General features: G+C 47.2%; 1 protein-coding gene across 3 annotated transcripts in view; it reads left to right on the top strand.

Moving 5' to 3' along the window:
• The window catches only part of IQSEC3 (IQ motif and Sec7 domain ArfGEF 3), an 82,560-nt gene extending 71,505 nt beyond the window's left edge, over positions 1–11,055 (top strand). Inside the window, exons 8-14 of one of the 3 annotated variants that reach the window (XM_069762980.1) lie at positions 73–212; positions 2,199–2,324; positions 2,476–2,575; positions 2,708–2,869; positions 2,951–3,043; positions 4,524–4,567; positions 5,811–11,055. In XM_069762980.1, the coding sequence (XP_069619081.1) occupies positions 73–212; positions 2,199–2,324; positions 2,476–2,575; positions 2,708–2,869; positions 2,951–3,043; positions 4,524–4,567; positions 5,811–6,188 (1,043 nt within the window). In that variant the 3' untranslated portion in view covers positions 6,189–11,055. Of the gene's footprint in view, positions 1–72; positions 213–2,198; positions 2,325–2,475; positions 2,576–2,707; positions 3,044–4,523; positions 4,568–5,810 lie in introns of all 3 variants that reach the window. The other 2 variants (XM_069762981.1, XM_069762978.1) reach the window with 2 other exon arrangements.
• Positions 11,056–12,857: the final 1,802 nt, after the last annotated feature.

The raw sequence follows: 12,857 nt of genomic DNA, 5'->3' as shown, positions 1-12,857 counted from the left end.
TGAATGGTGATGCTGCCATGTAGGCTAATGAAAGCAATTACTAACTGAGCGATTTCCCAAATCCCTCCTCAGGGGTGGACGACGGAGCAGACATTCCCCGGGAAATGGTGGTTGGCATCTATGAAAGGATCCAACAGAAGGAGCTAAAATCTAACGAGGATCACGTGACCTACGTAACGAAGGTGGAAAAATCCATCGTGGGCATGAAGAGCGTAAGTGTTAGGCTCACTTCGTGAAGTGGATCCTCGAAGCCCAAGATCCGGGTGTGGACACAGAATATGGGCGTCAGTGCAGCAGGCAGTTGAGGCACGGGGAAACAGACAGCAGAGGTCCTGGAGACTGCAGATAGGTAGCAGGAGTTCTCGAAACCAGAGGCAGAAAGGAGACATCCTGGAAATCGCAGACAGCTAGCAGAGGTACTGGAAGCTTTAGGCAGACTGGAGACCTCAGACAGCTAGCAGATGTACTAGAAGCCGCAGGCAGACAGGCAATGTCCTGGAGACCTCATGCAAGTAGCCCAGGTACTGGAAGCCACAGGCAGACAGGAGATGTTCTGGAGACCTCATGTAGGTGACAGAGATACTGGAAGCCATAGTCAGACAGGAAACGTCCTGGAGACCTCATACAGGTAGCAGAGGTACTAGAAGCCACAGGCAGATAGCAGAGGTACTGGAAGTTGCAGACAGACAGAAGATGTTCTGGAAACCTCATACATATAGCAGAGGTACTGGAAGACTGCAGACAGCTAGCAGAGGTACTTGAAGTTGCAGACAGACAGTAGACGTCCTGGAGACCTCATACTGGTGACATAGGTACTGGAAGACCACAGATAGCTAGCAGAGGTACTGGAAGCTGCAGGCAGACCAGGAGATGTCCTGGAGACCTCATACAGGTAGCGGAAGCACCAGAAGAACGCATACAGCTAGCAGGGGTACTGGAAGCCGCAGGCAGACCAGCAACGTCCTGTACACATCATACAGGTAGCAGAGGTGCTGGAAGACATCAGACAACTAGCACAGGTACTGGAAGTCGCAGGTAGACAAGTGACCTTATTCAGCTAGCTGACGGTCTGCTTGTGGCTTCCAGTACCTGTGCTAGCTGTCTGCTGTCTTCTAGCACCTCTGCTACCTGTATGAGGTGCACAGGACATTGCTGGTCTGCCTGTGGCTTCCAGTACCTCTATGTCCTGTGCACCTCATACAGGTAGCAGAGGTGCTGGAAGACCGCAGACAGCTAGCACAGGTACTGGAAGAGGCAGGTAGACAAAAGACCTCATACAGCTAGCAGAGATACTGGAAGCCACAGGCAGATAGGAGATGTCCTTGAGATCTCATAAAGATAGTAGAGGTCCTGGAAGATCGGGAACAGGTAACAGAGTTATCAGAAGCCGCATGCAGACAGGAGATGTCCTTGAGATCGCAAGCAAGTAGCAGAGATCTTGGAGGACCAGGAACGGGTCGTGTTGCACAGACAAACAAAGTAATACCAAGACAGAGGGGTGGTCTTGGTGGGCCTTATATAGGGTGAAGAGGGCAGACCCAGGACAGATGTGTAACAGTAGGTTTGCAAAGCCCATGTTTCTATCATAGCATTTTTTGTCCTGGTGACCACCAACTGAAGAGGGCACTGTATAGAACTTTCTTAGCACACTTCTGTATGTTTGCTATACAACACACTGCCTCTCCTTTCAGCACAGGTTTATTTTTTAGTTCCTCAAGCTCATGTATTAAAGCTGTCATGTGCTATATAATCGACTTCCTTTCCACACTGCGCAGATTTGTGTCAGATTCCACCACAATTAATAAGAACTGATGTACTGAAGTGATCATTGGAAGCTTTACATGCCATACAATAGACTGCCTCTCCATTCTGCACAGGGTTCTTTTAGGTGCAGATATTGAAGGGGCCAAAGTAAGTATTAGCTGCTGTACCATAGACTGCCTCTCTATGCTGCACAGACTTGAGTTAGGTTTCTTGTGATCAGAAATGTTGAAGTGACCAGAGATAAGACTGACATAATGAAGTGGAAATAGAAATACATGCTATACAACAGACTGCCTTTCCATAGTGCACAGACTTGCTTGCAGAATAAATGTTATCATTTTGTGATATACAAAAAAAAAACAAGCGGGTGTAGCACAAATAGGTGCTAGCGACTCCAGCCTGTGATTGGCTAAGCATGATCTTCTTTGCGGCAGGTGCTGTCAGTTCCTCACAGACGTCTCGTCTGCTGCAGCCGCCTCTTCGAAGTGACCGACGTGAACAAGGTGCAGAAACAAGCAGCCCATCAGCGAGAGGTCTTCCTGTTTAATGACCTTCTGCTGGTGAGTAAGGGGGCAAATACTTTACTGTAACTTGAATTTCACACCCAAAGCTGCAGGCACGCATTACAGCAAGGCAGTTTCTGTATAGCTGCACTCAACCAGTAGGGGGCAGCAACGAGATGTCAAGTCTAATGTCTGTGTTCTTGCTCAGATCTTGAAGCTTTGCCCCAAAAAGAAGACGTCCTCCACTTACACGTTCTGCCGGGCGGTGCCCCTCCTGGGGATGCAGTTTCATCTTTTTGAGAACGAATGTGAGTTTGTTTTTTTTAAGATAACGTCACAGCAAAGCACTCAGGATTTAGGGTGCAGACTGCAATACCATCCTCAGCCAAAGTACAAGGGTGGCGCTGTTTTCGTAACCTCTTCCAATGATGTCACTGCAGATTACCCGCACGGGATCACGCTGGTCAGCCCGCTCTCAGTCTCCGAGAAGAAATTAGTTTTGCATTTCTGTGCGCTCGGTGGCGAGGAACTGCAGAAATTCCTGGAGGATCTGAAGGAATCGATCTGTGAAGTGTCTGAGATGGAGCAAATCCGTATTGAATGTGAGCGTTTGGGAATCTTTGTGAGTCCGATAGCAGAAACACTCCGTCCGGTGACCAGTCTGTCTGTCTTGTGTTTTGTAGGGGAGCTGGAGAAGCAGCACGGGGTGAGGACTGACCCCAATAAGACAAACGGGTCTCAGCTGGACATTCAGTCCACGCAGGAGTCCCCCATTGGTGAGTGGCACATTCCCGCAGTGTCACAGACTCGCTCCTCATGACCCCAAGTCTTCCCGTTCCAGTTTTGCACCGGCCAGCAGCGCTCCCTGTCCATGTCTGTCTGTCCGATCCGCGCCCTCCTCCTCTCACTCATTCTGTCTCATCCTTGTCCTCACTCTGATGTCACATTTTGGGGCAGTAATGGGGTCAGACAAAGCCCTGCTGACCTAGAGCTGTGGAGGAGGTAATATTAATATCCCTGGTGGTCTAAGGTAGTAAAAAGTTGAAGGTCTGTATCCCTGAAGGCTAGGGCATTAGAGGAATCAGATTTAGCATCCCTGGTGAGCTAGAGTATTGTGGGGGGGGGGGGGGAGGGTAATTTCATCTAGGGCAGTAAAGGAGTTAATGTAAGAATCCCTGGTGGTCTGAGGCAGTTACCATAATTGGTACATTTGAGATCCCTTTTCGAGAGCAGAAGGGGTAATGTAAAATACCTGAGGTCCAGTGAGTTTCTCGTCATTCCCTGCTCCATCTTAGACCCGACTGTAAAAGGTGGATGGTCGATGATTGTTTAGCTTCCCATAAGGTGGGGCATGAATACAGGGTAGTGCAGCAACTAAACCAGATAGGGGGTTGAAGGGAGGGTAGACAGCAAGAGATGTAGAAAAGTGCATCAGAAGAGAAGACTTGCAAAGAGTGTGAGGAAAAATTGTGACGGGCAGATAAACTGGAGGTGATAAGTAGAAATTGTAATAGGAAAAGAGGTAGACAGAGAAGAGATGCTGGAAGGTGCAGCGCAGGTCAATGGCAGATTGCAAGGGTCTGAAAGTATATTACACGCAGGCAGTGTGAGGAAATTTGGGAAGTCTGAAGTGAGAGGTTGTACTGAAAGCAAGATGGATGTAGGAAAGCAACAGCTATGTCAGAAAGACTGGGACATAGTGAGTATAGATGAAGATTGGTGCAGCTCTGGAGGAAAGTTGGTGTCGAGTTTATTAATTGTAACGATTAATACTGGCTAATGGGAGTAATATGTGTGGATCTTATGACTCTTGTTAGACTTCATACAGTAATAGAACATGGTGGCCTCATTGGAGACCCCATAGCGGTACCATTGCTCCTGCAGATAAGATGACTCACAAACTTGGTGGGTTGTATTGTTTGTCCAGAGGTGGATTGTCAGGTTCATGTTTTTGACTCATCCCATTCCCAGTAACAAGTGAATCACCTTGGTTACCACTGGTGATTATGGGATGCCCCACCCCTTTTATCTCCATGTATCTCTGTCTTCGAGCTTGACCTTTTCTTTCAGTGTCGGGCTCTCTCAGCTTCTTTCTGTTTCCTCATTCTTTTATTACGTTCCGTCCTTCTTATGTTTCCCCATCCTCAACCTTCTCCCTTTTCTCTCCGTTTTGCTATCTCTTTTTCTCTCTCTCTCTCTTTCTCTCTTTCTGTGTCTTTCTCTCTCCTCCACCTAAGTTCACCTCATATTTTGAAGGTAAGCGCGAGTCCCCTGAGAAGGACACCGACAGCGTGGTGGAGGTGAGTAGCGCTGTACTGTAACCGGGCTGTGGCACCGACCAATCACAATGCTCCATCCTGCGCTGCTCAACCATCCTTCAGCTCAGTGCAACAACTTCCATTTTAATTGGATAATATATTACCCATAGAAGCACCTCGGCAATCACCCCATTACTCCCCGCCCCACAATATACCAATCCCCCTATACATGGACCTGTTGCCATCCTGGAGAGATCCCATTTTCTAGACTGCCAGCGGTTATCCTAAGGCACAGAGCAATGTTCTGCTGCGTTGCATTATGGGAGATGTAGTTTTTTCACTACACCCTTGTAAAAACAACCTTTTATATCATGTAAACTACGTTATAAGATGCTGGAGCTGTGATATAAGCCAAATTATATCAGCAGAATTATGATTTCAGCTCTGGATGTGAAAAAAAAAAGGAGCTGACGGCACCTTTTCAGCCAAGTTTGTACAGATTTTAGCCCATTTCTGCGCTTTTGCGCGTGTCAGACGTCAGACATCCACTCCTCTTAGCAGGCAGCAGGTCCCAGTATATTATTACGATCACTTTATCTTGCAGACCACTGGTTTCTCATACTTTTTCTGATATATCCCCCAATATAAAACATGCAACATGTCATAGTTACATGAATCTGATGATGAAAAGTTAGATTCAAGCACAAACTCAACCGCTACATTGTCCTGTACTGATATAACACTATTACGGACTTCTTAAAGGGGAACTCTTAAATGAAAATGTGTCGACCCCGTAGAGTTGGTATGGGCTCCTTCCCTGCACATTTTTTAGGCTTGGCGCCCCCTTTGCTCTCTGGTTCCGTGCCTTGTGGTTGTCTTCTCCTCCACACATATTTTCCTTCATCAGAACATATGTGTCAGGCTCCTCCCACTTTTCCTACACAATTGGCAGGTATGAGAAATATGCAAATTAATCCATTTTCAGGCCTGATTGCCAGCGATCGACACCTTCTCGTGGTGACTGGAGATTCCCTTTAAGGATGGGGAGCGGAGAACTGGCGGTCTGTAATGTAAATATTGGTACAGCCGAGATCACCCTCCCCCTCCATTTATTTACCACATTGATGAGTCTTTAAGACCCCGTAGTCTTACCCTGGCATGTGGGGAGCCCCCCGCAAGTGAGAAAGTCTGATCCTAGCTTCTGGGGGGGCACAGGGCAGCCAGGATTAGCACGTGGGAGATAGTCTTGTAACATTTAATGCTTCTTTGGCTGTTTCTAAACTAGGTGTCAATTCACAACAGGCTTCAGACGTCCCAGCACAGCGGCCCCCAGGGGCCAGAGAATGGAGCTCCGGGCAGCACGGCTCCTAATGGGAAGGCTCTGCAGGCCGCCCCCTCCGACCGCCTCCTGCAGTGTCAGCAGATTGTCAAGGTGATTGTGCTGGACACACCCGGTCGGGCACTGCCTGCCATCGACCAGACTGTCACCCGCTACCTGTCTGGGTCCTGCTCCTCTACTCCCCTACGCAATGTGGGAGGGGCGGTCCACCAGCCCCCTCTGCCCCCGCCCCCGCCTCCTTATAACCACCCCCACCAGTACTGCCCCCCAGGGGTCTTACTTAGAGAACGCAGGTATTCCAGTGGCTCCCGCAGTCTGGTGTAGGCGTTGGGACTGTCCACCTGCCTTCCCGGACTGATGCCTGCACACTTACCAGGTCTTGCACATGTACCGATTCCTGCCCGTGTTCTTCATCCTCGCAGCCCCATGCACATACCAATACAGGCTGTTCTTGCACACTCACTCATATTTATCTCATATATTCTTCCACGCGCCCTTGCACAATGATCTAGCCCACCACCTGCCCCCACAAATTGAGTTTGTGACTTTTTGGTAGGTTTGATCACTCTTTCGCCAGTATTTTTATCGTGGAGGATCCTTTGTAACGACTAGCACGCCCGAGACAATCCCACCTCGCCCACAATCGTCCCCGACCTCCCCGTCTCATATGGGATTATCCCGCCCGTCGCACGCCTGGATTGTGCCGTCTACGCTCGAAATAGTGAAGCCTTTCGAAGAAGCTCGTGGAGAGAGCAGGAGCTCGGACTATGGGACCGCCCGTCACCGGAGCTGCATACCTCAACCCAAATCCTCGAAATGATGTTCCAAGCTCCTCACTGTGTGTCTTCAAGAGAGGGGTGTCCCAATAACTAACATATGTAACTCATCTATGGTATGATCATGGGGGTCAGTCCACTGGGACCGCCAACATTCATGAGAACGGGCGTCTCATACTCCCCTTTGGGAGTGGAGCATGTGCGACCACTGCCCCATTCACTGTCTATAGGAGTGGTGGTCATACATGCTCGTTACCACTCCATTTGCATAAGTGATTGTTGGAGGTCCCAGCACCCGGACCCCCAGCGATCATACTTTTATTACCAGTACTGTAGATCAGTGATATATGTTGTTTATGGGACTCATCAGTGCGTTTGGTGATCTGTTAGTTATGTTGGTTGTCACACAGTTTTCCCATAGAAATTGATTTCTACATTCTTAGTCTAAATGTCTATGTGCGCTGATGAGCTTCAAAAAGGGCCAAACCTTTCTTTTTGTAATTAGAGATTTCATGTGGTCACTGGTGATGCACAATAAGCATACCCGGTGGTTACTACACCAACCACACAGGACTTTATAAACTGAATCTTATTATTGCTGATGAGCTTCAATAAGGAGTGTACAGGCTTTACACAATCTGACTCCTAGACTGTTAACTATGTGGTCCATTACATGCTGATTCTCACTGATGAGCTCTAGTTAGGGAAAACAGTATTTTTCATGCCATAATATGAATACCTAAGCGTATGAGCCATGCAGAGTCAGACATGGGGAAATAATTAACTCATTTTCACTGATGAGGTCTACTAAGGGCCAAACATTGTTTTAAGTAAAATGTAACGCCAAGAAAACTTGTTGTCACTGATGAGCTCTAGTTTGGGAAAACAGTATTTTTCATGCCATAATATGAATATCTAAGGCAATGAGGAAATAATTAACTCATTTTCACTGATGGGGTCTACTAAGGGCCAAACATCATTTTAAGTAAAAATGTAACATCAAGAAAACTTGTTCTCACTGATGAGCTCTAGTTACGAAAAACAGTATTTTTCATGCCATAATATGAATAAGGGAATGAGGAAATAATTAACTAATTTTCACTGATGAGGTGCACTAAGGGCCACACATTGTTTTGGGTAAAAATGTAACGTCAACTCAGATGTTTACCAATGTGGGTCGTCCCACTAAACATTGGCTAGATACTGGGAATCAGAGACTACTGAGTTTCTCTAAGGTAGAAACAGGATTTTTGTTGAGTGGAAGTGTTGTGACATCACATGTTTTTATATGGATACCAGGTATGTAAATTGTAAATCCTGTTTTTGCTAGTGAGCACCCAATAATGTAGAAATGAAAATCTTCTTTCTACTGATGAGCGCTACTAGAGGCCGCACAGTGTTTTACATACTGAATTCGAAACCTTGTTCTCGCTGATGAACTCTAGTTAAGAACAACATACTGTAGTTTTACATGTGAAATTGGAAACCTTTTTCTTGCTAATGAGGTCTAGTTGGGGCCACACAATGTTTTATGTGTGTTCCCACCGAAGAGCTCTGGATGGTGTTTTACATGTGGAATAGAAAGCTTCATGTCTGCATATGTGCTCTAGTTAGGACCACACAGTGTATGAGATGTGGAATTTAAAACCTCATTCACGCTGATGAGCTTTAGTAAGGACCACACAGTGTTTTACATACAGAATTGAAAACCTCATTCACGCTGATGAGCTTTAGTAAGGACCACACAGTGTTTTACATGCATAATTGAAAACCTCATTCACCCTGATGAGCTTTAGTAAGGACCATAAAGTGTTTTACATGCAGAATTGAAAACCTCATTCACGCTGATGAGCTTTAATAAGGACCACACAGTGTTTTACATGCAGAATTGAAAACCTCATTCACGCTGATGAGCTTTAATTAGGACCACACAGTGTTTTACATACTGAATTGAAGACCTCATTCACGCTGATAAGCTTTAGTAAGGACCACACAGTGTTTTACTTTCATAACTGGAAACCTTGTTGCTGCTGATGAGCTTTAGATGGGGTCAAACAGTGCTATAGAGGCAGAACTAGAAACTTTGTTGCTGCCGATCAGCTAGTTAGGACACTGTTTTACATGCGGAACTAGTAAGCTTGTTCCTGATGACGAGCTTTAGTAAGAGCCACACAGTGTTTGACATGTGAAAATGAAAACCTTGTTCGCGCTGATGAGCCCTAGTAGGGGCCACACATAATTTTACATGAATAAATGAAAGCTTTATCTCTAGTTAGGACTACTCAGTGGTTTACATGCAGAACTGGAAACCTTAGATTTGCTGATGATTAGCTTTAATAGTCGGCCACTCAAGTGTTTTACATACAGATTTAGACAAACTCATTCCAGTTGATGAGCTCTAGTAAGGGCCAAACAGTGTTTTACAAGAAAATTGAAAATGTTCTTGCTGATGAGTTTTAGCTGGAACCATGCAGTGGTTGAAATCCTCATTTCTACTGATAAGCTTTAGATATGGCCACAAAGTTTTATACATATGAAAGTAAAAACCTCACTGATTAGCCCTAGTAAAGGACAGAGATCTTTACAATGATAAACTACATTTATGGCCATGTAATACGATTACGAGCTTTAGATAGTGCCAAGCAATGCCTTACACACAGAATTAAAAAGCTGTTCCCACTGATGAGCTATAGTAGGCACCAAACAGTGGTTTACATGTGAAATAGAAAATCTCATTCTCCCTGATGAGTTCTACTAAAGACCACACATTGTTTTAAAAGCAGCATTGCAAACCTTCTACTGATGACCAAAAAGTGTGTGATGTGTAGAATTGATAAAACAATACGCACTTATAAGCTCTAGATAGGGACAAAACTTACACGCAAAATTGGAAATTCCATTCACACTAATGAGCGGCAACAAGGGCCGAACAGGATGATGAACTTTCAACTGAAAATCTATTTCTATTAATGAACTCCAAATAGAACCAGTACTTTACATCAAAATCAAATACTCTATTTTCACTGATGCGGTCTAGTAAGGACCAGTCTTTTTTGTTTGCAATGATTTTTCACAATAGTATTAACTATATGAAAATTAGTTTAAAATCCCATTCTCACTGATGAGCTCTATAAGGGCCAAACAGTCTTTTCCCAGGGTGGAAGTGTTTAGTCATCATAGATCTTTCTATAGTGGCAGCATCCAATGGTAAGTACATTACGCGCTGAACTGAAAGGACGTATTCTCACTGATGAGCAGCACCAAGGGCCAAACAGAGTTTCCATAAGCCATTAATAGCTCACGATCATACCCAGCCATTAAAGGGCTACCATGGCAATGACAGTTCACAGAAGTATATTTTTCTGAATAGGAGTGGATTGTTGTAGCGCTAGGTTTTATTATGAGCATTCTTGATACTTTACCATAGGATTGTTGTTATCCTGTGTCAGCTGTAGATTAGATGACAGTTTTGTGCATCTCAAGAGTGACTGTGGCTGTTTATCAAATTGCCACTGGTATCTCATTACTTGTATAGTACCTTGTGCATAACCTAATCTAGTACTTCTCAGTGGTGGCCAGTATTTCTTACAGAAACAGCGCCACGCCTGTTCATATCAGGCATTGCAGCTCTGCTCCATTAAAGTGAATGGACCTGAGCTGTAATAACACTTGTGGAACGAAGTGGTGCTGTTTTAGGTAGAAAGCAAACTTTTTTCTTATCCTGGACAACCCCTTTAAGGCCTTACAAAGATAATGGAGAAGAACGTGTGATGGATCCAGTCTGCCAAGGTAGAATAATGAAAGGATTCCTGATTTGGAGAAAATATTCTGTATATACAATGCATTTTGTAGCCAACAGGTGTCACTATTTCTAGTCTTCTATATTCCTATGTACTAAGTAACAATTGCAAACAGCAGCACCTGGAGGCGGAAATCGGTACTGCGTTATGTATTTTTGTTTTTAGATTTGATAAATAGTATTTAATATAAGAAAGATTAAACAAAATATCTATTTTTCAGAGAAAACTATTAAATAAGAAGTTAAGTACCATGGATGGCTCCAATGTTACTAGTGCAATATCCCTTTAAGTACCAGCCTGCCCTGGCAGACCATTGCGGCTCTATTATTGGCCACGTTTTACATTTAGGTTTGGTTTTGTAATGTGGATGTTAATGTCCAGATTTTCCGGTGACTCCATTGGTTCAGCTCCTGACTGTTGATAAATCGGAGGCTCCCATTAACCGCTGCAGATCCAGAGACTCGTCCTTGCTGGGGTGGAGGGGGGTGATGACGGCCTAAATGTGGACATGTGACCGAGCACCCAGACACCTGTAATATTTTGTAATTGATAAGAAGTGAATATTTTAATTGTTCTATAGAAATCTAGAAATAACATGAGATAATGTTACCTCTATGTACGGAGTCTGTCTTCTGTATCGGGGTGGGGTGCGCCGTACCTTTAAGGACCCTCGACAACCGGAATCGTGTGATACTGTCTGCAGAACTGCGGTGTGTAAGTGATAGTGTCTGCTGAGCCAGGTATCTAATTCTGTCATGTGTGATACTTTCTGCTGAGCTGTGTATCGCTGTGTATCTAAGTCACGTGTGATACTGTCTGAAGAGTTGTATCTAAGCCTGTCTTGACTGATACTGTGCGCCGATCCCAAGTGTCGGAGCCTAATGTGTGTGATACTGTGTGATGTGGTACAGTCTCGGAGAGCCGCGTAGAACTGCACCCCTCATGTCATTTCTGCACTGTGGTCGGGGCACATGGTCTTCTGCTCAGTGACTCATGGACTCATGACCTTGCTGTGGTAACTATGACGCGGGGCGGTAGCGCTCACTGACTATACAGTCATAAATAGAACATGGATGGCAGAAGATGGCTACAAAGAGCTTCTTCCAGACCACCCACTGGTATAGTATAGATACCTCCAGCATCACTGTACCGGACCCCTCCTCCTCAGAGCTGCTCTGTGCCGGACCCCTCCTCCTCAGCACTGCTCTGTGCCGGACCCCTCCTCCTCAGCACTGCTCTGTGCCGGACCCCTCCTCCTCAGCACTGCTCTGTGCCGGACCCTCCTCAGCACTGCTCTGTGCCAGACCCCTCCTCCTCAGCACTGCTCTGTGCCAGACCCCTCCTCCTCAGCACTGCTCTGTGCCGGACCCCTCCTCCTCAGCACTGCTCTGTGCCGGACCCCTCCTCCTCAGAGCTGCTCTGTGCCGGACCCCTCCTCCTCAGAGCTGCTCTGTGCCAGACCCCTCCTCCTCAGCACTGCTCTGTGCCAGACCCCTCCTCCTCAGCACTGCTCTGTGCCAGACCCCTCCTCCTCAGCACTGCTCTGTGCCAGACCCTCCTCCTCAGCACTGCTCTGTGCCAGACCCCTCCTCCTCAGCACTGCTTTGCCGGACCCCTCCTCCTCAGCACTGCTCTGTGCCAGACCGCTCCTCCTCAGCACTGCTCTGTGCCAGACCCCTCCTCCTCAGAGCTGCTCTGTGCCGGACCCCTCCTCCTCAGCACTGCTCTGTGCCAGACCCCTCCTCCTCAGAGCTGCTCTGTGCCGGACCCCTCCTCAGCACTGCTCTGTGCCAGACCCCTCCTCCTCAGAGCTGCTCTGTGCCGGACCCCTCCTCCTCAGAGCTGCTCTGTGCCGGACCCCTCCTCCTCAGAGCTGCTCTGTGCCGGACCCCTCCTCCTCAGCACTGCTCTGTGCCAGACCCCTCCTCCTCAGCACTGCTCTGTGCCAGACCCCTCCTCCTCAGCACTGCTCTGTGCCAGACCCTCCTCCTCAGCACTGCTCTGTGCCAGACCCCTCCTCAGAGCTGCTCTGTGCCAGACCCTTCCTCAGCACTGCTCTGTGCCAGACCCCTCCTCCTCAGAGCTGCTCTGTGCCAGACCCTCCTCCTCAGCACTGCTCTGTGCCAGACCCCTCCTCAGAGCTGCTCTGTGCCAGACCCTTCCTCAGCACTGCTCTGTGCCAGACCCCTCCTCAGAGCTGCTCTGTGCCAGACCCTTCCTCAGCACTGCTCTGTGCCAGACCCCTCCTCCTCAGAGCTGCTCTGTGCCGGACCCCTCCTCAGCACTGCTCTGTGCTGGACCCCTCCTCCTCAGAGCTGCTCTGTGCCGGACCCCTCCTCCTCAGCACTGCTCTGTGCCGGACCCCTCCTCCTCAGCATTGCTCTGTGCCGGACCCCTCCTCAGCATTGCTCTGTGCC

Source organism: Ranitomeya imitator, chromosome 4, assembly GCF_032444005.1.
Source record: "Ranitomeya imitator isolate aRanImi1 chromosome 4, aRanImi1.pri, whole genome shotgun sequence".
NCBI lineage: Eukaryota > Metazoa > Chordata > Amphibia > Anura > Dendrobatidae > Ranitomeya > Ranitomeya imitator.
Note: the sequence above shows the minus strand (reverse complement) of the source record. Positions and strands in the feature narration are given on the sequence as shown.